Source organism: Fistularia commersonii, chromosome 34 (genome assembly GCF_037954325.1).
Source record: "Fistularia commersonii isolate RoL2024-O1a breed Wild chromosome 34, RoL_Fcom_v1.0, whole genome shotgun sequence".
In the NCBI taxonomy this organism is placed as follows: Eukaryota; Metazoa; Chordata; class Actinopteri; order Syngnathiformes; family Fistulariidae; genus Fistularia; species Fistularia commersonii.
The window spans coordinates 6,436,128-6,462,031 of NC_141317.1; the positions used below are offsets into that span (position 1 = coordinate 6,436,128).

Consider the following 25,904-nt stretch of genomic DNA (forward strand, 5'->3'; position numbering starts at 1 on the left):
CAAAAGTCTGTAAAAGAAACAAAAAACTAACAATTTCGGAGTATTTCATTATATCGTTCAACGCTGTTCGCGAAACCGTTCGCGTATTCTCGCCCCACGCCTACAACTCCCATCTGGCTTTGCGGTAACATCGGATCAGTCCATAATTTGAAGGTTTTAAAAAAAACATAAAATATCAGTATCTATTAAAAGTGAGTTCACGGTTGAAGCTGCCGTGAGGATTGATGTAAATGCACACTTCAAGCCATGTGGTTGAACACTGAGAATGAAAAAAATGGCAAAATATGTGAAACGTATTAACTTTTCAATTAACCCTCTGGAGCGGAAAAATGGTTGCGTCTGTAACGTGCACATGTTGCTGCTTTGCTTTCTACTGAAATAGTGAGAGGGGAAACGGTTCGGGAACAGCCGGGCAGGCAGCCGTCCAGCGGAAAAACTCACACAGAGCCCGCCGCCCTGACACAGTTGCCTATAACGGCAGCGCTAAACTGACACGTTATTTTTTGTTGTCGTTTTTGCTTATTTACAAGCCGATTTTAATACTGCAGGTTAGGCCGAGTAATATCGGATGTGGTAAGTTATCTACACTTGTGTAAGCTCACGTTTTGGTATAGCTAACTGTAGCTAGTTGGCTACTGTTAGCTAGGTAGCTAACGTAGCGGCACAAGAGGGAAAAAGTCGTTGGGTGGCTAGATGGCTCGAAAGCTAGCCTCACACAAGCTAACAACTACGCAGTCGGAAGATCTGCGTAATTGGTACTCGTTATCGTAAGTTACCTTCGGGTATCGCTACTGTTGTAATTCTCCACTACCGCTAGCCGTTCTTAATATGCCACAGTAAAGTAACTGTTTTACCGTTGAATTAAGGTTAGCGTCTGCGCGCTTTATCTGCACGAGTGTTCTGATCTTCTGTGATAAATAATGTTAACCATAGCTGGTAAGCTAGTTTGCTACAAACATGAGATGGCACGGTTTTAAAAGGTGTGCTGTTGGTAACTCGCTTAATGCAATCGTTGCTTGATCTCACTGGTGATATATCATATCGAATAAATTATAGGTGAGGTTGAAATTGGCGATAGCTCGGCAATCGATGTTAATAGTCACGTAACAGTCACTTTCATCCCAACTCGCCAATTGAGTCAGCTCTCAAATATGGTCTTAATGATTATAATTTCTGAAACTGAGTGATAATTGTGTGTGGTGATTTAGTAGTTTGAATTTATGGAGAGGTACCCCTCGACATGTGTACCCGAGAATAAGCGGCCCACTCTTTTCCTGGGCCTTTGTCATTTACCAAGCACCCCCTCCCCCAATACTCCTCCTCTGTAAGGAATGCTCACCCCTAACCCCACTGACTGAAGGCTCAGACGCTCAGCATCACGATGAGCTGTGAGGAGCTCCATCCAGTGATGCACCTGGCTTGTTTGTCATCGCAGTACCACCAGACCTCTAGTCATTTGTTTTGTTGTACACAGAACGCTTGCTTTCAAACTAACACACGGATTGCCGCTTGATCGAATGTGTAGCAAACGATGCTATATTCGGAGTTGTGGTCCTACAAAGTGTGATATGGCACGTCTCGCGTACGAGCTTTGTTGATGCGGTCTAGTTCCACAAAGAGACTTCCACTCGAAAACAAGGCCATCAGGAAAAAAATCTCTACCATCGGTGGCTACGTCAAATGCTCCTATTGCCCAAGCGAGATCACAAATGGTTAAGCCTCCCGCACTTCGTCGTTTTTTATGCGATTTGGAAAATGTTTGTAGACTGTATTGTAAGTGGTTCTGCGGGTCATTGTACAGTAATACGCGGCATGCATCTTCTGGCAGCGGGGGCGGGACGAGTGTGTGTTGCTCGTCTTTGCAGCCAATGAGTCGCGGATCTGGCCGAGCAGCGTGCTGGAAGCCACCCTTTCCTGTTGAATATTTCGTCCGGCGCGTCACGCCTCCCCCGCCCCTTTCTCCCCATCTGCCATTTTGGTTTTGTTCCCGTCTGCAGTCGCAAAGCCAGCGACGCATTTACATTGGAGAAACCGAGCACAACGACATAGTGACTCGACAATATAGCGCAGCTCGTCCTAATTCCGCATCGCCTTCGTTTTTTCCGCGTATCAGTCGGTTGATATCTAGTCATCTCTACCACTGACCTCTAGATACTGCGAGAGGGGAGCGGGTTCGCGTTGGGAAGGGCCCGAGAAGGATTATTGGTAAGAAACCAAATCAATGGAGCACGAGTGTAACGATAATGGCTAACGTCAGCCTTTCCTTTACCGAAAAACGAAACACTCAACGATTGAAGGCTGGGTTTAGTTGACTGCCGTAACAGCAAAGCGACCTGACTGTGGTCTGTAAGTTGCCCAGAGAAGCCAGTGACTTGTCTTTTTTTTCCCCGAGTGGGTTGCAGTGCAGCTAGCGTAGCTTTTAAAGTTGTGTTCCGCACCGAAGGCATTGCAGGCCTCGGCCGAGCTGCACGGGAAAGGCTCTATTGCAGTCTGTCGTTTCCTTCCCTCTTAAGTTATTCATGTTCTCCGACCATTAGCCAAATCACTTAACCGATTAGTGGCATTGGGCTTCTTTTCTGGGCTGCTACTCGTCGGTGTCATCGATTGCACGGTCGCTATTGTCCTTTGTTTGTTTTGATTTAGTACTGGTTTGTGCTAATCTTTATCCTCCTTTTTGGGTCGAACAGATGAACTGACGTTACAGAAGCCGATAACCGGGCGCTCCGCTGGATGCTTCCGTTTTCATATTTGACAGCCAGACATTAGGGTTCCAACAGGCTCCGAGATCTATTTTCAGTAGTTGTATTTTTTTCTCCCGACGACGTGCGATTTTAAATTTGGATTCTGCGAGTTCGCCGAAAATTGTGGCCGATCCTTTCCGCTCTGTAGCCGGATTGCATTCGTGATACTGCGGCCTTTGTCACTACCCGAAGTGGCGGCGTTTGTCGCGAATATTACGTCAACCAAAATGTATTCCACAGATTTTATTTCTTAAATGAGCACTAACGCAAATGAAACATTGATCTGTTTATTTATATCGAGTAAAGCTTAATGGTTCCGCACGGTGCGGCCACTTGCGAATCCGAGCGAGGTGTTTCTTTTCCGCAGTGAAGTTTTTAATGATTCAGCTCTTTTTTTTTGTCCAAATGTTGTTTGTCTTCCTATAAATACTGGTTTAATAAACAATAGTCCCTACATAAACAAGCCGGTTCTGTCTCTGAGCTTGAAAAGGACTGATAATGCTGCTATTCATGTCTCCTCCCAAGCTCTGTGCATTTTCTACCCGATTTGTGTTTGGCCTGCAGCCAGGCCAGCTGCCTCCTGGACTAGAAATCCTCTCCCAACCGGAGGAAGATTGGCTTATATTTTAGCTTAGCTATTCTTCATTTAAGCTCTACAGTAATTGTATTTATTTCATATTTGAAATTAAGTCAGTCAATTTAAAACGTTGTTAAAATACAAGCATACAAATGATTGATACTCTACAGTTTTATGTATTCATTTTGTCAGTTTAAGCCAATACAAACAAAATTGATGCGTAATCGTAAGTTTTGGAGTATTGATGGGATACTTTTTCTGTATTAAATGACCGGTGATACACAGATGTCCAGCTCGCCGCTGTCCAAGAAGCGTCGCTTGTCAGGAACAGAGACGAAGACGGGATCCCACTGCTCCTCCTCTAACTCTGTCAGAACAGATCTGTCCCACACTCCTGCCAACGTAAGCTCTAACACATGCATATACTCTTGTGTGGTAAATTCTTTGCATGGAAACTTACTTATGGTATACTCTGCTTTTTGCCATCCAGGGCATGGCTAAGAATGGCAATGATGCTGAGATTGATGAAGGCCTGTACTCCAGACAGCTGTAAGTATAGACCACTTAAAAGTTATTGTTTTTATCAAAAAACAAGTTGGCTTTTCTAAATAATGTGTACCTATGCTATTGGTACTTTGTTTTCTTTTCTAGTTATGTGTTGGGCCATGATGCCATGAAGCGCATGCAGAACTCCAATGTCCTGATCTCAGGTATGAGAGGGCTAGGAGTGGAGATTGCCAAGAATGTCATCCTTGGAGGAGTCAGAAGTGTCACTGTGCATGACCAAGGTGTTGCAGAATGGAGAGACCTTTCCTCCCAGGTGTGTAGACACATACCTGGATGTTATCATTTTCTCACATTTTTACCCCCTAACTAAGCACTTTTAACAGTGATAACTTCCTTTGACTTTTTTTGGCTTTTTTTCTCAGGAAAATCAGGTGTTGTGTAGTGGTGGAGCCACACTGGACTTCGGTCAGATTTAGTCTATTATGAGTCACGGGTGTTGTAATGTGAACCCCTCCCTTGCTTATCATGATGAGCTCTATTTCATTGTTGGTGGCCTCTAAGTAGGTTTTAATGTCAGTAGAGTTAAGGTCTGTTTCAGGACATTTTTGTAGGCCACACCCTGCTTTGAGACATGTATTTTAATACTGGCACACAGATGAATAAATTGCTTTGTGCAATGTTTGCACCGGCAAATTTTGTGGGGGAAGTGTCCTTATAAATTCTGTCTGATTTGTAGATTTACTCTGTGTGTGGATTTGATTGGTTAACTCAAACTCACTTAAATTTATTTATTTTCTTTGAGCTGCAGTGGGCACTGCCAGTAACCAGATGAAGTAGCCAGTAGTTTTAAGTAATCGAAGAAAAACTTGATCATCCTGATTCTAAAGTAGGGGATGAGTAAGAGTTGGAACGTCTGTAGGGAAATGTGTGATGAAACAAGTGGGAAATATGCACCATCTAAAAGGGCAGCAGTGCAAGGAAGGCACATGGAAACACAGGGAAGTCCCTACACTGTGTGGTGCCATGGTGACTAGGAACAGCACAAACATATTGCTGGACTGTATGAAACAAGAAGTTGCGATGTCACAAAGGGAAACCTGTCAAATGGTTGTGGCCACTGTGCCCTGTGAAAAGGAAAGCTCTGACTTCACAAAGGGGAATGCAAAGTGTACTGTGATGTCTAATGTGTATTAAATAGACTATGAGGAGCATTTCAGTTCTGATCTAAGGATCCTGTGGAGTGTAGTTTTGCACATTTATTGCCAATATAATGTGGAAATCAGTGCCCTCTTAAAACAGAGTTAGCATGTTGATCATTAATTTTGCCACTTGGTTACATAACAGTGATCAGATGCTCCGAGATGCTGTCAAGCAAATGTCCTGTCATTTCAATGTAGACCCCAGAAAGGCAGTAGGAAATGGGTTTGATCATAGCAGATCAGGTGTCCATTTAGATTTATGGTGGTTGTATCGGCATCTATTCACCAGGGCTGGAGATGTGTTGTCAGTGCTGCTTTTCAGTGCTGCCATATGTCGCGTACATACAGACCATTGATAGTTGCATTCAATTAATAAAAGGTAATATTTTGTTGAAAACAGTAAAAGTCAGTTGTGTGTTGGAATTTATTCTGTAATCACATCTCCCTGCCTCTGTTTTGAAAGTCTTTACTGTTGCTCTTAGAGCCACTGTTTGTTTGTTGTTGTTTTTTTAATTTAATAGCTAATGTTAATGTATTATTACTTGACATGTCATTTTCTTTTGGGAGCAAGATGAATTTTTTTTTTTTTTTCTTTTACAAATTGCTTGACAATCAGACATTTTTGTATAACCATGATCAGGTATCAATTTAAAGAAAGGTGCAAAGGCCTGTCACCTATTTTCGGTTTTTGTACTTAAAATGTGTCGACATCATGGAAACATAGCTTTGGTGAATCAGTCCACCAAACGGGAAAAAAAAGATTTTCACAATTTAATGTATTATATTTGTACAACAGTCAACAATTTTGGCAATGTCATCATTGAGGTTTGAAAACAATATTTAAATTTTGCCTATGAATTTCAAATTGTTCTTTAAAGGCTGAAAGAGTTTCATTAGGTCAGACAAACAGAAGAAGTCAGAAAATGCCCTAAAAAACTGAAGACCTTTTCCTTTATGCTATAAAAGATAAACTTCCCCTGAATTAATGTCTTTTAAAGTCAATATTCTCCATTCTCTGTTCAGTTTTACCTTCGGGAGGACGATCTTGGAAAGAACAGGGCAGAGGTTAGTCAGCCCCGTTTGGCTGAGCTCAACAACTACGTTCCTGTAACTGCTTACACTGGAGCACTCACAGAAGACTACCTGACCAAGTTCCAGGTATAACTGACATGCTTTGTCCTCAATATTGCAACATTTGTGGAGAGAAATGTTACTTAAACTTTTCATTTTTTGCAATACAGGTTGTAGTGCTGACTAACTCTACTTTAGATGAGCAGCTGCATCTTGGAGAGTTCTGCCACAAAAAAAGCATCAAGCTGATTGTTGCAGACACTCGTGGTCTCTTTGGGTAAGTCCACTGTCTTTCCTTTTGACTCAATGGAGTGTATGGCTTTTAAAAAAATATGTCCACAAATGTACTCCTGTAGCCAGCTTTTCTGTGACTTTGGTGAGGACATGGTAGTATATGATACCAACGGAGAACAGCCACTGAGTGCCATGATTTCCATGATCACCAAGGTATGTCCTCACATTGGTCTCAATTGTTCTAAACACTTCTTTTTATATGAGAATTCTCTAATAAGTTGTAATATTAATTTGGGATAAAATGGCTCCTTTTTTTTTTTTTTAAGGACAATCCTGGTGTTGTGACATGCCTTGATGAGGCCCGTCATGGTTTTGAGAGTGGAGATTATGTGACCTTTACGGAGATTCAGGGTATGACCGAACTCAATGGCTGTCAGCCAGTGGAAATCAAAGTTCTAGGTAATACTTTTGTCTGATCTTGGCTGTGTTTTGTCCACCATCCTTTGGATTGTGATAAGTGGATGTAGACTAACATTGTTATCTCTGTCCAGGGCCGTACACCTTCAGTATCTGTGATACTGCTGGCTTTACAGATTATGTAAGGGGAGGAATTGTCTCACAAGTCAAGATGCCCAAGAATGTTTCTTTTGTAAGTTTCTTGTGCACAAACACTCTGTCACAGTGACACAGCAGTAGATATTATTTATTTGTTCCCCCGCTACTTATAGCTAGACATGGTTTGATTACAGCTTTCATTCTAAGGAGTAAAGACTAATCAACAGCATATTTAATGGAGTTGCAATTCACAACTCTCTCACGACCCTTTTATTGTGAGCGTCTATATATTCAAGACGGCATATTACTTCTCACTTGCTACTGGAACAGCCACTACTGCCCACACCAGTGCCAACTGTGTAGTTTTTATCTCTTGGTCTAATTACCTCTATGTCTAGTTCTTGCTTGTACATTTATAATCAGAAACCTTTGCCTTTATCTGGTGGTCTGTCACAATATTGAATATAATAGATAGATGGATAGATGGATAGATGGATAGATAGATGGATAGATAGATGGATAGATAGATGGATAGATAGATGGATAGATAGATGGATAGATAGATAGATAGATAGATAGATAGATAGGCTTCTATTCTTTTTCCTAAAAAGGTTGAAATAGAGACCTTAATAACTTGTCTTATAACAATACATCATTTTTATTACATTACTCAAAATATGAGTAATGATGATACACTTGGCTGTAGCTGTCATTAATGGAAATATTTATACTGAGTCTTGATTTTTGGTATGTAGAAATCATTTTCTTCCTCAATGGCTGATCCGGAGTTCATGATGACAGACTTTGCCAAGTTTGAGCGTCCAGGACAGCTGCACCTGGGCTTCCAGGCTATTCACGCCTTCCAGAAGAAATACAACCACCTTCCTGCACCTTGGAACCAGGTAAATCACTTTTGTGGGTGGTGACAGATAGTAGCATTGACTTGTTGGCTTTTCTTTTTTTTCTAGTAGGGAAATATTGAACCTAAAATATGTATTAGAAACTTAATCCAGCCAAATGACAAATGCTTTTTCCATTTCATCATAATTATGTTATAAAAATACCTGAGCAAAAGCTGTTAATCAGTTCATTTAAGCCAGTGGACTTGACTTTGTCTTTGGCAATATTTGTTAATGGTGCTCTGTATTTCAGGCTGATGGTGAGGCGCTGTTGGCATTAGCCAGGGAGTTGAATTCTACCCAGACTGGATCAGCTAAGGTCGAGCAGCTGGATGAAGCTCTCATCAAAAAGGTGTCGTTTCTTGCCGCGGGAGATCTGGCCCCTGTCAACGCCTTTATTGGGGGTCTGGCTGCACAGGAAGTGATGAAGGTCAGCAAAGCACTGTATTCAAAAGGAGCTGTTTGGTGGAGTTGTACTTGTTTTGATTGTAAAGCCTGTTAGTTATTTGATTTTTATGTCAGAACATTATTACAGTTATGCATTGCTAAGTTTTGTGTCACTCTTTCAGGCATGCACAGGAAAATTTATGCCCATAATGCAGTGGCTATACTTTGACGCATTGGAGTGCCTGGCTGAGGAAGATGGAGTTATTCTTTCAGAGGAAGAGTGTGCCCCTGTAGGTCATTATAGAAATCACACATTTTGTACTGACTTTCGCATAATTTTATTATGTAGAGATTTGTGATCCCGCCCCCTTCAATCTTATGCTCTCAGAGGAGCAGCCGATACGATGGACAGATTGCTGTTTTTGGCACCAAACTACAAGAGATGCTTGCCAAACAACGCTACTTTTTGGTAAGTCTGCTGATCTCAATAATTGTAAAGGTTTCTGGTATTTAATTAAAAGATTACCTAGCTACATACAACTCAGAAGATTCAGACCACATACACAACTACCATTCTCATCAACATGTTAACACTGCTGCTTACCAAGCGTATACTACAAATACTTTAAGTCTTTTACAAATCCCCGACCATTTCAGGTCGGAGCTGGTGCTATTGGCTGTGAGCTGTTGAAAAACTTTGCCATGATCGGACTTGCTTGTGGTGAAGGTGAGGTCATCGTGACAGACATGGACACCATAGAGAAGTCCAACCTCAACAGGCAGTTTCTCTTCAGACCATCAGATGTTACGGTTGGTACAAGACTTTGTATTGGTCAGTATGGTGCTGTTGTGGGTACTGAAAACAAAATCTTCGAAATTCATCTTTTGTATTTTAACAAATTCATAGCAATATATGAATGACTACATTTACAACAGCTTTATGATGTAAATATTCATTTTGCCTGAAAAGAATAAACACATCTTAGCAGGTTGTGTTCACTCTGCAGAACAAAGCTATACGTAGACAGTGTGTAAGATCCCTCTGTAGAAATAGAAAAGCAATATTGTCTGGTACGAAACTGTTGAAATGAAATTATTGTAATAGGACAATATTGCTTCTATCCACAGAGCAATCACTCAATCATTATATTTAATGCTGTGGCTCTTGGTCTTCAGACCAGGAATTAAGGAATCATTTTGGCATCCTAAACATTCATCGAACCTACAAATGAGTGAATATATGTTGAATGAATCGTGTTTATCCCTAACATAGACTTAGATACATTTTAATGCAAAGACAAATTAATAAATGGTACAATATTAGGCAGACAAAACTGCCTTTGGATAGAGACTCAATCTTGTGGTATTTCTTCAGTGTTAAACCATGTGAAAACCATGCAGCCTAAATGCAGAGCCCCAGTTTGTTAGTCTAGAATAACTATAAATACTCAATATTGTCTAATCTAGACAACTGGCCCCTAGTTTTCTAATTAATTATCAGAGGTTTGTACCACAGTCAATACATTAAATGCAATGAAAATGAATAGAGGAACTTCTGACTAATGCACTAAAGGCAGTAATCTAAAATGTTAAACTGGTCCAACGCTTGACTCACCTATGACTTGACTTATCCTAGATAATATTTAATATTCCAACAGACATTGAAAAGGTTGTGAATAATCACAATTGCGCTTGTGTATTTTTTTTTTAACAGAAAATGAAGAGTGACACGGCCGCTGCAGCAGTTAAACAAATGAACCCGTACATTAGGATCACAGGTCATCAGAACAGGGTGGGCCCTGAAACAGAGAAGATCTATGATGATGACTTCTTTGAAAGCCTTGATGGGGTGGCCAATGCACTGGATAATGTTGATGCACGTAAGTAAATTTGTTTTACATTTTCCTGCACAAAGATTTTATACTTGGTCATATACACTTTTTTGTTTTGATAGTAAGATATTTCCTTTTAAACAGTTGCTCATTTATTTGAGAACACAATTTGAATATAACAAAAGTATTTTTTTTTTTAACCCCTTTCGATTGTCAATATTTGGAGCAGTTTTTTTTTTTTTTCATTTATTTATTTTTACACTCCTATCTTCTTGCATAAGTTGTGAAAATTTAGTCGAACCATGTGACTCTTAATTAGTACTCTACCAACATCATTCAGTAAAACAATGTTATTTATGTAGTAGCTGGTGAAATGCTGAACTGAATAACTTGTATATTCTTCTCTTTGACCTCACTTGTACCAAATCTGCCCAGATAGAAACTAACCCAAATATACTGAAAACAAGACAGTGGGGCTGCATGCAAACTACTGATCATAATAAATCTCTATTTGCTGTATTCACAACAAAATGGATGGTTGTGTATCTAGCAGCGCAATGAATCATTTTAACCCATTCTCATGATTGTGCAAAACAAGGATCGTAATTGAAATAATTTAGTCTAGTATGTTTTTCTTTGTTTTTTTTCTTTGTTTTTAGTGCGAGCCCATAAATTAAACACTGCATAGTAGTCAGCATTTTCATCTTTTCAAAACCAAGTTTTTTTAAACTGTCATTAACCAGGTGTTTATTTCTATGCAGGTATGTATATGGATCGGAGGTGTGTGTACTACCGTAAACCCCTACTAGAGTCTGGTACACTGGGTACCAAAGGGAACGTCCAGGTTGTGATCCCATTCCTTACAGAGTCATACAGTTCAAGCCAGGACCCACCTGAGAAGTCAATTCCCATTTGTACTCTAAAGAACTTTCCAAACGCCATTGAACACACACTTCAGGTTTGTAAAAACACATACCGCCAAAAACATCCAGTTGACCCTGGTGCCAGTCCCCCCCCCCCCCCTTTCAACCTTGTGCTAGACCAGGCTTGAAAAGAACCGTTTTGTTGTTTTAAGCTCTATTATAATTATCCACACAATATCTTCCTATAGTTTTCTTTCTTGAAGACTAATGTGTATATCATTGATCTGTTTTTCGTTTGATCAGTGGGCCCGTGATGAGTTTGAAGGACTTTTCAAACAGCCACCAGAGAATGCCATGCAGTATCTCACGTAAGTTAGTATATTTTATTTTGCTTATCTGAAGTTATTTGCATGTAACAAATCATTGTATTCAGGTCAGGTGCTGTACCTGAAACATTTCTGTATCCAAAGGTGGGAGCTGGAGTCTACAAACTGCTCAAAACACTTGTTTGATTCTTATTGCAGTGATCCCAAGTTCATGGAGCGTACTCTTAAACTCCCGGGAGCTCAGCCTGTTGAGGTGCTGGAGGCTGTTTACAAGAGTCTCGTCACAGATTGCCCACACAGCTGGGCTGACTGTGTTGCCTGGGCTAGAAACCATTGGCAATGCCAGTATAGCAACAATATCCGCCAACTATTGCACAACTTCCCCCCAGATCAGGTATACATTGATTGCATCGGGATGAATGTTTTATATGCCTTATGTGCCATTTATAAACCCCATTTTAAGAGAGATGCAAGTAAAATATAGAAGTAATAGTGATTAATCAAGGTATGTGTCTTCTGGCTTTCAGCTCACCAGCTCTGGTGCCCCCTTCTGGTCTGGACCAAAGAGGTGTCCTCACCCCTTAGAATTTAGCACTAGCAACGTAAGTTTGCCTGGATTCTTTTATTTACAATTTCTTGAAGATTAATTCTCCCTGAACAGAAGTCTTTCGCAGTCTATAACAGAAGAATCTCATTTTTTAGGACCTTCACATGGACTACATAATGGCAGCAGCAAACCTGTTTGCACAAACCTATGGCTTACCAGGCAGCGCTGACCGTGCAGGTGTGGTCAAAATCTTGCAGGGGATAAACACTCCAGTTTTTACCCCACGTTCTGGAGTAAAAATACATGTGTCAGATCAGGAGCTACAGAATAACAATTCCTCTGTTGGTAAGTCATATGTTAAACTACTAAATGCCCTGTTTTAGACCATATGGTGTGAATATTCTTAATTGGAAGGTATTGGACTGAGTATGTGACCCCTATGGTGCCTGTGCAGTAAGCTCAACTCCTGCATCTCCTGTTAACTCTAGGTTGTTTTCCAAATCATTGTAAAAAAAAAAAAAAAAAATCACCACAGTAATCGCAATCTACAGTAGCTGGCAGGTGGTCCGTCAGTACTTCTTGCAGTACAGATTTTACACAATGCAATTAAATAAGATAACTTAATATCTTACATTATACATCTCAGGCATTTTAAAATATTTTACATCAGGCGAGAAAAATTGTAATATAGAGTACCAAATAAAAATAAGTACCCTGGTAAGACAAATTTTCAAGGGCAGTTCATTAACTGCTTCACAACTTAAATTTGTGTGGAAAGACAGTATTTCAACCCCACTTACCTTTTCAAATAGATGACTCCAGATTGGAAGAATTGAAGGTGCAGCTGCCTTCTCCTGATTCATCTCAGTTCAAACTCAACCCCATTGACTTTGAGAAGGTAAGTAATCAAAATTAAATGTCTTTAATGTTAGCATGATAGTGATTTTATGTGTGTGTGTTATTTATGTATTTGTTTTTATTAGGATGATGACACCAATTTCCACATGGACTTCATTGTTGCAGCATCAAATTTGAGAGCAGAGAACTATGACATTCCCCCTACAGATCGACACAAGGTGGGTAAACAATTTTGAGAACTGAAAATAATTGGTACTTTTTGCAAAGCATTTAATTTTAGTTGTAATCTGCCCCCTTTTTTCCTGTTCCACAATGCAATCCAGAGCAAACTCATAGCTGGAAAGATCATTCCTGCCATTGCCACCACCACAGCTGCAGTGGTGGGTCTGGTGTGTCTGGAGCTCATCAAGATTGTTCAAGGACACAAAAAGCTGGAGACATTCAAAAATGGCTTCATGAACCTGGCTCTGCCTTTCTTTGCCTTCTCTGAGCCTATTGCTGCTCCTCGGCACAAGGTAGGTAGCTTACCATTTCTTGCTCTATTGAGCAGATTAGGTGTCAATTATTTCTGATGTAACTACTGCAGGAAAATAGTCTGCTAATGTTCTGATGTGGAATGCATCACTTTTACAGTACCAGATGTCACTTTTTTTCTCCAATGATGATCCAGCCATGCTAATACTGATGCACCAGGCATATGCAGTGTGTGTATGTCTGGGTGCAAGTGAGTTCAACTCACCTTCTCACGCTGATGGAATCAGTGTGTGCTGAGGAGAAAAGTCACACTTTTTTTTACCGTTGAAACTTAATGACACAGTCCTTTGTCAGTGTTAAGATAAACTTCATTGATCTTATAGGGGAAATTCCTTTTTCTCAGCAGCGTAATAGTTATGTCAAAAAAAGGAAATAAATATGAATTTAAATAGAAAGACAGAAAGATAGCAAGATTTAAAAAAATTAACAAAATAAAAAAAAAAATCCACAAATAAGTAGACAACAACCACATCATCATCATTAGGGATGACAATGGGCAACATCAAGGGACAGTGAGGGTGAAAAATACACAACTAGAACTTAACAGTATAAATAGTGACAAAAATAAATTGCAATGAATAAAATAAAAAAAATAGGCAGGATGTGTGCGGGCTGGGACAAACAAGGATAAGGACAAGAGAGACAGCAGAGTTAGGACCTGACGTGAATGGGGTAGGGTAGTAAGTGTTGTGGAAGCAGCACAAGTGCACAAATTAAATTGCATCTTTCCGTGTGAAAATGATTAGTACTTCATCTGAAATTCACATTGCTTTTTTTTTTTTTTTTCATTGCAGTACTATGAAATTGAATGGACATTGTGGGACCGCTTTGAGGTCACAGGATTGCAGCCCAGTGGGGAAGAGATGACGCTCCGGCAGTTTCTGGACTACTTTAAAGTACATCTTCACCAGAATGTGTCTTTAGTTTACCAGAAAATATTTCTGTACATACAGCACCATAACCCATTTTTTTCTGTGTTAGAATGAACATAAGTTGGAGATCACCATGCTTTCTCAGGGAGTGTCAATGCTCTATTCCTTCTTCATGACTGCTGGCAAACTCAAAGAGCGACTGGACCTGCCGTGAGTGCAATGCTTTTCATGTCCGTGATATATAGCATGGAAGACGTGTTCTAATTTGGTCATTGTCGTAATGGTATTTCCGTATCTGTGTTCCGTGCAGGATGACAGAGATTGTGACTAAAGTGTCCAAAAAGAAGCTGGGCAAGCACGTGAAAGCGCTGGTTTTTGAGCTATGCTGTAACGACCTGTCCGATGAGGACGTGGAAGTGCCCTATGTCAGATACACCATCCGCTGATCTCCATACTCAAGCTAGCCACAGCAGGGTCAGGGCTGCAGGGGGTGGATGTTTGTGAAAGAGTTGAGGTGGTTCTTTGGGGTGGGTGGGTTGATCCCGGTCCGCCGTATCGGATCAATCTTTTTTTTTTAAGGCCTGTGGTTTGTTTAAACCTGTGCCTGAGTGTACATAGCCCCACTAAGCTGAGTTAAGGATACCTGTATGTGTGTTGGGCATCCAGTTGTGCTTGGCTGTGGGAACAGGGGAGTCCTGGGAGGAAGGGAGCATGTATATACTGGGCCTCCTGATGTTTCTATCTCAAATCCTCTGCTCAGTTAAATGTCCAAAACTTTGTGTTTTCTTGGTACTGGAAGGGTCAATTAGTGTCCTGAAAAACACCCTGACACTCTTGAGCACTGAAGGAGGAATATTTTAATCCAGCCAACTTTCCCCCTTCCACTCTATTTGCTCTCCTCTCTCCTCCAAACCCTGTCTCTTAAGCCTCACATTTTTTTTCCTTTTTTTGTCCAGTACACCTCAAAATATCAGCTGAGAAACCCAATTATAGTGACACATGTATTGAGAAACTGTTTTTGCCACATGGCCATATCACTGAAGTTCATTTTTCCCCCCAAGACTGAATTCTTAAATATAGTATCACCTGATGGGACAATTAAACCTCATTAGCTGCCTCGTGACTATATTACCATCCACTGGCAGAATAGCTGCATTTGTTGGTTCGATTGGTCTCGGGGTATTGAGCACCCCTTCACCCACCACAACACATAACACTGTCTCTTGAGGGGCTCTTGCATACGACATCAGTTCTCTTTGTTCTTTATACTTCATGTTTTAGTTTTGTCATTTTCTATTTTATTTGAGGGCGAACAAGATTTTCGGCTCACAAACCTTGTAGACCATAAATGCATTTGACATAAACTACACAACATTACAATACAAGAGCAAGGCAATGAGATGTATCTTGAAATGGGAGCACTTAGTGTGATAGTGAATAAACATTTAAAAACACCAGAAATTGTGCTGTCTCTATTTTCATCATTGTCTTTGAAAACAAAATCTTATCAAGGTTTTTCCTTTTCTCCACTGCCTTTGGGTTTCATTAGTGTGTTCGGGAAGCTCTGTCTTGTCTGCCTTAACAGATGACCTACTTCTGAAATAACACTGAAAAATCCACTATCAGATGGATAATTTTTTCTACAAACAGGAAATAGACACTTTGGTTCTTTAAACATCTGTAGCTATCTCCATTATTCAATGAATTGTAATGAATAATATATTCTCTGAAAGCTATTCCCTTCCTCTATCTGTGGAAATTTCAGTTAGGACATACATTCTGTAAGCAAGTGTCAAAACTTATTAACAGTTTAACCTGGTAATGAAGCTTCAAACCCTCCCCAACCAGTACATAAAATGCAACCTTAAAGGATGTGGTTGGGTGAGATGAGGAGGAACTGCGCTGAACTTTATGTGCAAACGGTTTTCCGTCAGCAGCAAAATCATTCGTGCATACGTGATCCATGCCATTATTTTCGCATTCGTGAATCTGAGATGCATTGACAAACGATGGAAGTGGAGGAGAAAAGCCAAACCCAGACTTTGTGGTATGATGCCTTTTTCAATCCATCCTCAGTTTTTTAATTTTACTTTATGTTTTGAACTACTGTAATTTGTCATTTCCAATGTCTTCTATCATGGTCAAATGTAATATTGATTCTTCATGAGAACTAGACAAAAGATTACTGAATGCACTTTGAAAAGGATATGAGAATCAGCTTTTTTCAAGCCCCTGAGGCGTTTTAAAACGTACTCGCAAGCAGATTTAAGTTAATTTGATAGTTTATTTAGTGTGAATGTGGCTTTGCTTTATTAGGTCAGTGACAGGAGAGAAACACTCCAACAACAGTGACCATGCTGGAGTAAGTACTCCATTACTTACTTACTACAAACTTAAAAACAACCTGTTCTGAGAATGCAAGAACCAACATCATTTCATTTACTTTTTGAATTTAGAAAAAAAGAAAACAAGACCTGGCCTATGAACCAGCACTCAGAACTAAAGAGGTGAGATACCTCACACATTGCCACCATAAAATCCATGTAGTTAACCTTTTTAACAAACGGAAGGCTTTCAACTTTACCTTGTGACCACAGTAGTACCTCTAAAAGCTGACAACAGTTGTGAGAGTTGTTCAATTCCCCTGAACTGCCAAGGAAATGCAATATCCAATCTTGATGATTCTATTTATTTCTTTTCAGCATTCCAGTCAATATTTATACACATGATCACTTCAAATGCTTTAAATGTCGGCATATTGCATATACAGCTGCTGTGGTCGATGCGGTAAAATAGGCTGACATCTTGTTGAGATGCAAAGTTTCGAAACTTCCTCTTTGAAAGAATCACACAGGAAATGACATCTCTGCATCGATGCAACATCACACCCTTCTCAGCATCTCTTTCAGCTTTCCTGAACCTGTTTCACAAGAACTTTTTGACTTAAACTTTTATGCTCTCTTCCATCATCCTAGGATACATTTGAAGAGGAGGATGGGGAAATGATGTCTGATCACGTGAAGGAATCAGAGGTGAGTTTCTTAATGCAGATGCAACTTCTCTAATAATTTGAGTAATGGGCTTGAGTAACTGACAGACTCGTATACTTTTCTGCAGATACATGATGATGGCTGACAAAGTTTCAATACTGTTTTGATTTCAGGAACCCAGTAATAAAAGGGTTAAACCTGTGACAAAGTCCCATAGCCTAACAGGAGTCACCACCCCAGTGAAGACCCGTGCTTTACAACGCTTAGGACAGTCGGTAACAGCTCTTTCGGTAACAAATTCATAAATATTTGTGTTGCTGTCCACTGTGAATGGCGTGTGTTCACAGGTGTGATTAGCTGCTCTGGCTGTTTTCACAGAGGTCCATCAGTTTTCGCACAGAGACGAGGTCCTTACCCACAACCCCTCTGCACTCTCACCCCAAGCCCTCATCGTTTCTGCGACGACGCAATAGTCAGTGCTGGAGCGACACTGTGGAGATTCATGACCTCACTGCCAAAGAGATCAAACGTCAGGAGGTACTAAGGGCATCAGAAGTTTGATTTAGCTACCATTAACCAGAGTGTTGAAGTTTGGGGCTGGATGACAACAGATGGCTGAAGTAGTTCAACATGTGGATTATGAAAGAGGATGTGAGCAAACAATGACAGATCAACTTCTGTTATGGGACAGTCCGCTTTGAGAGTTACAGGTCTCATCTGTGTGTATTCAATAGTAGTTACAGTAAATGTACAATTGCATGTCCTGTATATACTCCTTGCCTTTGCTATGAGGTCATTTTGTCATCTAATGCCTTTGTCTCTTATGAAGGTCATCTTTGAGCTGACAGAGGGAGAGAGACAATTCATCGATGACCTCATGTTGGTTAGGAAGGTACTTGCCCTCCAAATTCCATCACAATTTTTCACAATAACTCTTACAAAGATTAAATGACTTGTGTAGTTCCATGATAGCTTTGACATCAGCTAAAAAAAAAAATTCTTCATCGACAACAAATTGGCGTGAAAATTGTAAAGGGTGGGTTTATGATGCTACACCTGCTTCCTTGCCTATAAATGCTGCTTAAAGCCTTTCCTGCAAACTTTAACACACTACTATTTGCTCTCTGTGCTGCCAGGTATACTATGAGCCAATGCTGAAGTTGGAAATCATGACAGAGAGTGAGCTTGGGCAGATCTTCGGCACCCTGGACTCCCTCATCCCCCTGCATGAAGGTAACTGCAGCTGTGCACATGAAACTCTCCTCATATAATAATTAGTCAGTCTCGCCAAAAGACTTGTATGAGTCATTTCCTCTGAATAATGGTTAGATTCCACAATTAAGTGTGTGAAGAAAAAGTAGTACACATACACAGTTTGTTAAGCATGAGCCATGCTCAAGACTCTCACACACATGCTCTCTCTCTCTCTCTCTCTCTCTCTCTCTCTCCCTCTCTTTCTCTCTCTCTCTCTCTCTCTCTCTCTCTCTCTCACACACTTTCGCTCTCTCTCTTCCTTCCTCTCACGTGCATACATACACGCACACACTCTATCGACCTGCACTACATACACTTTAAACAATCAAAGTGCTATATTTCTTTACATAGGTGCAATAATAATACAAACTACCTCCTTGCTTTCACATGTAAATTCAGCTTTTACTAAATTGTCGCGCTTACTTGTTTAGATGCTTACATTTGCTCTTTGTTATGTTTTTTTGTTTTTTGCTCTTCTATTTATTTTCTATGGCTTGAAACTGGACCAGGGTCTAATTTTGTACCACTGGTATGACAATAAAAGTTCCTGTGTGTTTTTATGTCATCTTCCAGACAATTGATCACTTTCTATTTCCATTTCTGATCTTCTAACAGATCTTTTGAGCCAACTGGAACAGTTGAGGGGACCTGAGAAAACTGTGGGAGAGGTTGGACCTACTCTGCTGAATTGGGTGAATATCACCATAGGAACCAAAACTTGAAACTAAAAGAGCAAAAAAGTGCAGGGCTCATCTGAACTTTATATGGCCCTCTTATATTCAGTCAAAGGACTGTATTTGCATCTGTGCTCTAAGAGCAGCGCCCCTCACATCCGTGACCCTCCCATTCTCTTGTGTGCAGTTCCCCTGCCTGGAGGCCTATATTACATACTGCTGTAACCAAGTGGGAGCCAAAGCCCTGCTGGACCAAAAGAAGCTTGAGAAAAAAGTCGAGCATTTCCTAGGCCTGTGTCAAGAGTCTTCATTTAGTAGAAAACTGGACCTCTGGAACTTTCTGGACCTCCCCCGGAGCCGTCTGGTGAAATATCCCCTATTGCTCAGAGAAATTCAGAAGAGCACCCCTTCTGAGCATCCCGATGAGGTCGCATTGCTAGAAGCTGTGAGTATCAGATGCATTAACATATATATGCCTTGTATTTGTCTAAAATATTATGATGTGTCTACACTGTTTGTTCTCATCATGATATGTTTCTGCTGAAATTGAAGTGGATAATCAAGCATGGAAGTTCTCTAAACCCTAAAGTTCATGTTTCTGGTCTTTTTATCAAGTAGCGTGCACTGCATTGTGTAATAATCCTTGCAAAATGTTGAAAATTACCGAATAAAATCCTGTACTAAGAGTTGAAACTTACTTGATTTATTTCGTTTCAAGGATTTTAAATATACATTAAAAAAATTCGGGAAGTAGAAATGTGTTCAATCGTAATAATACCTTATTTGCTACAAGACGACAGTATTCAGGCTGGTTTTTGCTAACAATTTGTTTTCTGCTCAGATGGCAGTGATCCAGACCATCATGAGTAAGGTGAACAAGAAAACAGGAGAGGCTGAGTGTCAGTTTTACCGGCGTGGGCTCTTCTACGGTGAAGACTACCAGAGACTACCGGAGATCCAGCAGTCCCGCTTCCTCTACTGTCACGGGGAGCTTAAGAACAATAAGGGCCAGGTTAAAGTGGTTTTATGTCCCCATCTGTCATCAGTCTCATGAGTTGACTTGTGTGTAGTCCCATGTACCTCTTGGTAAATTTGGGGTATCATTTTGGTGAAGCTTCCCATCATCTTAGGGGGAGTGAAGATAAAAGTAGAAAAAACATGACATTTAATTGAGATTGGGGTCAAAAATCACCTGAAAGGTGGTGAATGATATAGAACTTGCTAAATCTTTTTCACTAAAAATTCAGGCTGTGAATGAAAACTAGAGCAAGGATTGTTTTTTGCAAATTGTTAAAGCTGGATTACATTAATTATTATCATCTTACTTTTCACTAACTTTTATTAAATATATTGTGAGTGTCTCAAATCTCAAGGCCCGTATTATCTAGTGAACCAAATGATGGTTCAACTATATAGCATATTTACAGGACTGTCTCAGAAAATTAGAAAATTGTGATAAAGTTCTTTATCTTCTTTAATGCAATTACAAAACAAAAATATCATACGTTCTGGATTCATTACAAATCAACTGAAATATTGCAAGCCTTTTATTATTTTAATATTGCTGATTATGGCTTACATCTTAATAAAACTCAAAAATCCTATCTCAAAATATTAGAATATCATGAAAACCAATTTTTGCTTTTTTAATTGCATTACAGAAGATTAATAACTTTATCACAATATTCTAATTTTCTCAGACAGTCCTGTATTCTTGTTCTGGTCTGCAATGCATTTTTTACTTTATTTTTAATATCCAATATCTGTTATAATACCGTAATGACTTTCATTGCTTAAATCCTGTCTCTCATGATGTATTTCTCTCAGCGATTGCATGTATTCCTGTTCGAACTGGCTTTGGTGCTGACCAGACCTGGAGAGGATCGATGCGGAGGGCATTCTTTCCAGGTCTACCGACACCCTCTCCCCAATGCTTTGCTAAACCTGGAGGAGATTCCCGATGGGGAGGCTGGCGGAGTGGGCTCCTTCAGAGGAGCCTTCACGGGTGGAAATGATAAAGGTAACGTACATTTATTTATAATTTAAACACAGTGGCAATAAGACATTTCCACATAAGTGCAGGACATGAAACTGTTGTGCTGGTTTTATGCCCTTTTTTATGTCCCCTTTGTGAGTGAAATTGATTATAGATAGAGTTCTAGATCCTAAAACACTGCTACTTAGCTACATAAGCTGAGGTGTAACTTCTAACCCCCTCCCTCCAGTGAAGAACTGTTTCCGAGTGAGCAGCAGAGGACGCGCTAAGGCCTACTCATACAGCTTGCAAGCCAATGACTCCTTCAGTAAGCAGCAGTGGATCACCTGTTTGCGCCAAGCCATCGTCCAATCCAGAGACGGGAGTATCCACAGCGGACAGTCACTATCTCTCCACCAGGATTCCGACCTCTACCACATCGCAGACCTCAGTCTCAGCTCTGATGCAGAAACGACCAGCCACACCAGTCGCTGACTGCAACATCTACTCTTGAGGAGAGTAGAATATGAACTCAGAGTAAATAATGATCATGCATAAACCCACAGCGTCTTTTGTACACTGATTTCTTCTGTCCCTGCTGTGCTATGAGTATTTTGATTGGACGGTTCCAAGACTAGTGAGGATGTGTACTGTACAGCCTGGAAATAGTGATCGTGAATGTGAATTTTGGATGTGTTTGGGTTGTTTTTTTTTTTTGTTTTTTTTTCCAATAAACTGACAAATGAAAACTTGTTGCAGTACCCTTGGAACTTATGCAAAGGTGTGTGGCCTAAGTATAGCCAACAAGATCTACAGAGAAAAGATTAGAGATGATTATCCTCCCTCCCGCTCGCCTCCTCTCCCTCTCAGACGCTGGTGATAGAGCAGGGGAGTGCAGTACACACACTGAAATAATACACATCAACTTAGACATTTTTAACACTTCAGCACGGGATGGAAACAGCTCATTTTGGACACTTTGTCCACGGATAAAGTGGCCAGGTGATCAGGTGAGTCCAAATTATTCAGCTTCTTGTTAGAGCTTTGAATACTTTTTAGTTACTATTTGTAGACAGTTCATGATTGTAATTTTGCAACTTGATAACTTTCATTGTGTCACAGCATTCCCTCTTTATGTTATTGGCTGCATTATGTACATTTTAAGAACAAGACAGGCTGAAACAACAAGAAGTCCAATTTTGGCCCAAATATTATTTTTATTGTCTATTTTTTTTAAATTAAATGCCATGAAGCTGTTGTGTATATACTGGATACTTTGTTGTCTCTGTTGGGCCTCGACTTGCTTGGCACGATTGAAACACCAGGTACCTGAGGATTTCCTTTAAAATAAGGCGATGGTTATTTTGACAGCGCTCCAGATTGTTCCTTCATTCCTGTCCCAGATCCTTCTCCTTTTTCCCGGACAGACCCTCTGATACCCCGCTGTGCTTCATCTATTCGAAAAAGGTAAACTTTTCTCCCTGTGTTGCAGCTCATGAACCAACCAGAGTCCGTCCAGCATTGATCCTGTGGAGGTTTAAGACCAGAAATTTTTCCTGGGGCAGAGTTCTGGCTGTCTCGAGAACCCTGCCGTGACACACATCAGGGGTCACACAGTGATGCCCGGAGCCAGCAGTGCCAACGCAGAGGGTAGTTGTGAAGCTCTGTGTCGAACTCTGGTTTCTCAGAACGGCCTGGAAAGAGAGTCGGTTGATATTTCCCAGTCTGTCCTCTACACGTCACTGATGGGCCTGCTCCTGGTGGCCGATAATGAGGTGCGTACAGCGTTACCAAGCTCAGACAATCAGCTCATGAGATCTAATGGACATTTGTGTGATGTGAAATCTTGGTGATGAAAACTATTTTACGTGACTTAATGGAGAGTACACACATCGACACACGTGTATCAGCACCTGTCAGCACTCCTCGGACTCTAATAGGATGAATCCTTGAGACTGACCTCCTTTTAGCCTTTCTTGTTACGCTGATGAGATAAGAAGGCTAAATCTGTCCCATCAGTACGGTACACACATATACACACACGACTTACGCAGCGGGTTTAAGGGAGACACGTCCAGGGATAAAACATTGGAAAAAAGTGTGATATACAAATATATTTTTAAACATATTTAAATCGGCAACACATGCAGTTAGTAACTGTTTTTTTGTCATTCGTGTTCTGTTGGAAAGAAAGAGAAGATTGACTTGGGAAATGGAAGGGTTGGCCTTAGAAACGTCGGAAACACCGTAAGTTGATCTAAATATAAATGTGTTGCAGCACACAGAAAACTTAAATTGTGCTCTCACTCTCTGATGGGAGAGAGGATTATATTCAAGAGAATTCAGATTTTTGCATCAACATGCTCGTTTTGCCCTTGACTGCAGTGCTTCCTGAATGCAGTCGTCCAGTGCTTGTCCCACACACATGGCCTACGGGACTACTGTCTTCTCAAATCCTACAGACAGGAGAAATTCTCCAAAGAGGAGGCTAAACTTATGGAATGTATGTTCTGCACCACTGGTGTTTATTCTTCCCCATGCATTGCTGTTTTTCACTTTCTAATTGCTGTTTATTTTTCATTATTAGCCTTCACTCAGATATTTTCCGGCCTATGGGGTACAAATGAAGAAGGCACCGTTGTAAATCCACGGCAGTTTTACAATATTTTTAAAGATGCTGTGCCATACTTCAGTGGTTACAGGTGAGACTTTGTTTTCAGTTTTCCCTTAATTAGTTCTGGCTCTTTCAACGGATGAGCTGCAAACTTTTGAAGCTAACACCCGCCCCACTTTTCATTTGATGTGATGAAATCTCTCCATCCCCTTTTCAACCCAGTCAACAGGATGCCCAAGAGTTTCTCAGGTTCCTATTGGACAAGCTGCATACCGAGATCAACCGGAGACCCTACATATGTCGAGCAGGAAAAGACCCTGAACAGAAATTTGCAAGATTTAGGTACGTGCATTAGTGTAAAATATATACCCCTGAAATAGTGAGATGCGTCACATCACCGCATTTTGTTTCCATGTCATTCTCTGACAGAATTTCGGAGGAGGCTGCTGTGATGTGGAAAAAACACTTGGAGAGAGATGACAGCAGAATAGTAGGTAAAGAGATACATCTAATCATCTATCAGTCTCGTCTCTAATCGGTTGTTCAGTGCAAATAATATTTTCTACCTCTGTCACCATCACAGACCTGTTCTCGGGCCAGCTGCGGAGTTCCCTGCACTGTTCGATTTGCTCCCACTACTCCAACACATTCGATGTGTTCTGTGATCTGTCTCTGCCCATCCCCAAGCAGAGCTCTGCTGTGGAGGTGACACTGAGACAATGTCTGGACCTCTTCTCCCAGGAGGAGAGACTGGACAAGGAAAATTCACCTGTGAGTTGCAGAAAGATCAACATGAATAATGATACCTCAAATGTATCGTCATCTGCAAGTCTCAGTTCAGAGGTGCTGCTCATCATGTCTGTCTTCAATTTTTTTTATTCATTTTGCTGTAGATGTGCGAGAGGTGTAACAGGCGTACAGAGTGCACCAAGCGTCTGTCCATCCAGAGGTTCCCCCAGGTTATCGTGATCCGTATCCTTGGCAACCACTCTTATTAATCGCCCGATTGGTTTGTAATCTTTACTGTCTTGAAGATACTTAACACCCTGAATCAGATCTGAATCGCTTCACCACCACAAAATGGTCAATCAGTAAAAGCACGGTGTGCGTTTCTTTCCCACTCACCAACCTGGATCTTGGCCACTATGGACCCGTGGACTGTGGTAATACTTTTTCTCTCAATTTGTCCATGTTCAGTTGTGTTTGATGATCATGACATCTCCTTGAATATATCTGAAATGGTCTTACATTGGAATTATTCTGTGACATTTTATCAAGTTTGAGACAAAGACCTCAAACGGTGGGGGAAAATATATCCAGGAAAGTTAATCTATGAAAAGATGTTTGAAATGGAAACATTTCATTAATATTGATATTAATATTCATAACATTTGAATCCATTATGAATATGAGGATGATTATCACTTATCACTACTTGAATTATCAATCTATCCAATATGCTAAATATTGAAAATAGAGGAAGAGTGATATATAGAACAGGTCACCCGATCAATGTCATATCATATGTATTCTTTCCCAGTGAGATTTTTTTTTTGTTAAGGGATATGAAGATAAGTGATACACAATGAAGTATGGTATGCCTCACAATGTCTCTTTATTTTCACATAGGTCCAGTTCTGTATGATTTATATGCCATTTGTAACCATACGGGAACAGTGAATATGGGTCACTATACAGCCTGCTGTTTGGATGAGAGTGGTTGGTGCTACTATAATGATGCAAGGTGAGACTTGCCCGCCACAAAATGTCTTTTCATATAGATTTCTGCTTTATTCATGATGTGCACCCCTTCCGTAGAAGGGGGCACCTTCTACGGAAACTTTGTCATGATTTCTGTATCCGTCCACTTACAGTGTGACTCCAGTTTCTGAGAACCAGCTTCAGACCAATCAAGCCTATGTGCTGTTTTACCAGCGCAGCAACAGCACCGCCGCCATAAGGAAGTAGCTGAGACTGGCTGATGCAGTCAGCCAATCAGAGCACTTTTACCTCCAGTGTCCATAGAAACAAACAGTATCAGCAACACAGTTTTTCTGGCATAAGTGAACTTTTCAATATCAAGAAGCATCCAAAATTTTATTGTGCTCTTAGGAGGACCTACAAGTCACATTTCCAAAAAGGGAACTTCAAAAAAGGATTTTGTCTACTAAATCAAAAGAGATGCTTTACAGGAGGGCGTATGATCAGGCACACTGTTGCCTTAAGAGTCTCCGAGGCCTACTTCTCTGCTGGCAGTGACCATTGTCCTTGCACATGACCCATGGTACATGTGTGGTATGACAAAGAAAAATGAAAAAAATAAACAAAAATAAATGTGTGGTGTGTAAGAATCAGCCGACATTTTTAAAATAAATTGTGACACTGTGAAATTCTT

General features: G+C 40.5%; 3 protein-coding genes and 1 non-coding gene across 7 annotated transcripts; all 4 read left to right on the forward strand.

The window, feature by feature from the left end:
- The first annotated feature begins 379 nt into the window (after positions 1-379).
- On the forward strand, positions 380-15,463 carry uba1 (ubiquitin-like modifier activating enzyme 1). 2 transcript variants are annotated; one of them, XM_086142121.1, is made up of 26 exons: positions 380-573; positions 3,604-3,720; positions 3,809-3,867; positions 3,970-4,138; positions 6,048-6,182; positions 6,266-6,372; positions 6,452-6,542; positions 6,656-6,788; positions 6,881-6,978; positions 7,640-7,786; positions 8,037-8,213; positions 8,353-8,460; positions 8,559-8,639; positions 8,828-8,980; positions 9,885-10,050; positions 10,764-10,960; positions 11,169-11,233; positions 11,390-11,585; positions 11,719-11,793; positions 11,894-12,083; positions 12,551-12,636; positions 12,722-12,814; positions 12,920-13,111; positions 13,925-14,026; positions 14,112-14,212; positions 14,313-15,463. In XM_086142121.1, exons 2-26 carry the CDS (start codon positions 3,604-3,606, stop codon positions 14,446-14,448), a joined length of 3,174 nt encoding a protein of 1,057 aa, XP_085998247.1. In that variant the 5' UTR covers positions 380-573; the 3' UTR covers positions 14,449-15,463. The 2 variants fall into 2 exon arrangements, with proteins under 2 accessions (XP_085998247.1, XP_085998246.1); XM_086142120.1 differs by lacking the exon at positions 380-573 and adding an exon at positions 1,962-2,205.
- Positions 13,251-13,353, forward strand: LOC147214411 (small nucleolar RNA U6-53/MBII-28). The gene has a single exon (XR_015104407.1). It is a non-coding gene; the product is annotated as a small nucleolar RNA U6-53/MBII-28 (small nucleolar RNA).
- A 407-nt stretch (positions 15,464-15,870) lies between the features above and the next one.
- Positions 15,871-21,638, forward strand: arhgef3l (Rho guanine nucleotide exchange factor (GEF) 3, like). Of its 3 annotated transcripts, none has more exons than XM_086142123.1 (13): positions 15,871-16,049; positions 16,319-16,364; positions 16,459-16,509; positions 16,978-17,034; positions 17,166-17,267; positions 17,371-17,529; positions 17,822-17,884; positions 18,129-18,225; positions 18,862-18,938; positions 19,108-19,365; positions 19,762-19,932; positions 20,748-20,940; positions 21,146-21,638. In XM_086142123.1, the coding sequence occupies exons 1-13, from the start codon at positions 16,012-16,014 to the stop codon at positions 21,388-21,390; spliced, it is 1,557 nt and encodes a 518-aa protein (XP_085998249.1). In that variant the 5' UTR covers positions 15,871-16,011; the 3' UTR covers positions 21,391-21,638. The 3 variants fall into 3 exon arrangements, with proteins under 3 accessions (XP_085998249.1, XP_085998248.1, XP_085998250.1); XM_086142122.1 differs by having other exon boundaries at positions 15,878-16,049; positions 17,166-17,282; XM_086142124.1 differs by lacking the exons at positions 16,319-16,364; positions 16,459-16,509 and having other exon boundaries at positions 15,951-16,049; positions 17,166-17,282.
- An 82-nt stretch (positions 21,639-21,720) lies between these two features.
- Positions 21,721-25,890, forward strand: usp21 (ubiquitin specific peptidase 21). The gene is made up of 12 exons (XM_086142125.1): positions 21,721-21,905; positions 22,388-22,670; positions 23,086-23,142; positions 23,281-23,398; positions 23,483-23,597; positions 23,732-23,851; positions 23,939-24,003; positions 24,093-24,280; positions 24,403-24,481; positions 24,565-24,672; positions 25,139-25,253; positions 25,384-25,890. The coding sequence occupies exons 2-12, from the start codon at positions 22,515-22,517 to the stop codon at positions 25,475-25,477; spliced, it is 1,215 nt and encodes a 404-aa protein (XP_085998251.1). The 5' UTR covers positions 21,721-21,905; positions 22,388-22,514; the 3' UTR covers positions 25,478-25,890.
- Positions 25,891-25,904: the final 14 nt, after the last annotated feature.

What these genes read in the sequence shown, in the direction of transcription:
- uba1 (XM_086142121.1), top strand. Translation starts at nt 3,604, where the DNA reads ATGTCCAGCTCGCCGCTGTCCAAGAAGCGTCGCTTGTCAGGAACAGAG. An exon ending in GGAGAGACCTTTCCTCCCAG is followed by an intron (nt 4,139 to 6,047) that starts GTGTGTAGACAC and finishes TTCTCTGTTCAG; the next exon opens with TTTTACCTTCGGGAGGACGA. An exon ending in CCCCTACAGATCGACACAAG is followed by an intron (nt 12,815 to 12,919) that starts GTGGGTAAACAA and finishes AATGCAATCCAG; the next exon opens with AGCAAACTCATAGCTGGAAA.
- arhgef3l (XM_086142122.1), top strand. Translation starts at nt 16,012, where the DNA reads ATGGAAGTGGAGGAGAAAAGCCAAACCCAGACTTTGTG. An exon ending in CAGCACTCAGAACTAAAGAG is followed by an intron (nt 16,510 to 16,977) that starts GTGAGATACCTC and finishes CCATCATCCTAG; the next exon opens with GATACATTTGAAGAGGAGGA. An exon ending in AAGAGATCAAACGTCAGGAG is followed by an intron (nt 17,530 to 17,821) that starts GTACTAAGGGCA and finishes TCTCTTATGAAG; the next exon opens with GTCATCTTTGAGCTGACAGA.
- usp21 (XM_086142125.1), top strand. Translation starts at nt 22,515, where the DNA reads ATGCCCGGAGCCAGCAGTGCCAACGCAGAGGGTAGTTGTGAAGCTCTG. An exon ending in CCCCCAGGTTATCGTGATCC is followed by an intron (nt 24,482 to 24,564) that starts GTATCCTTGGCA and finishes ACCCTGAATCAG; the next exon opens with ATCTGAATCGCTTCACCACC. An exon ending in CTATGGACCCGTGGACTGTG is followed by an intron (nt 24,673 to 25,138) that starts GTAATACTTTTT and finishes ATTTTCACATAG; the next exon opens with GTCCAGTTCTGTATGATTTA.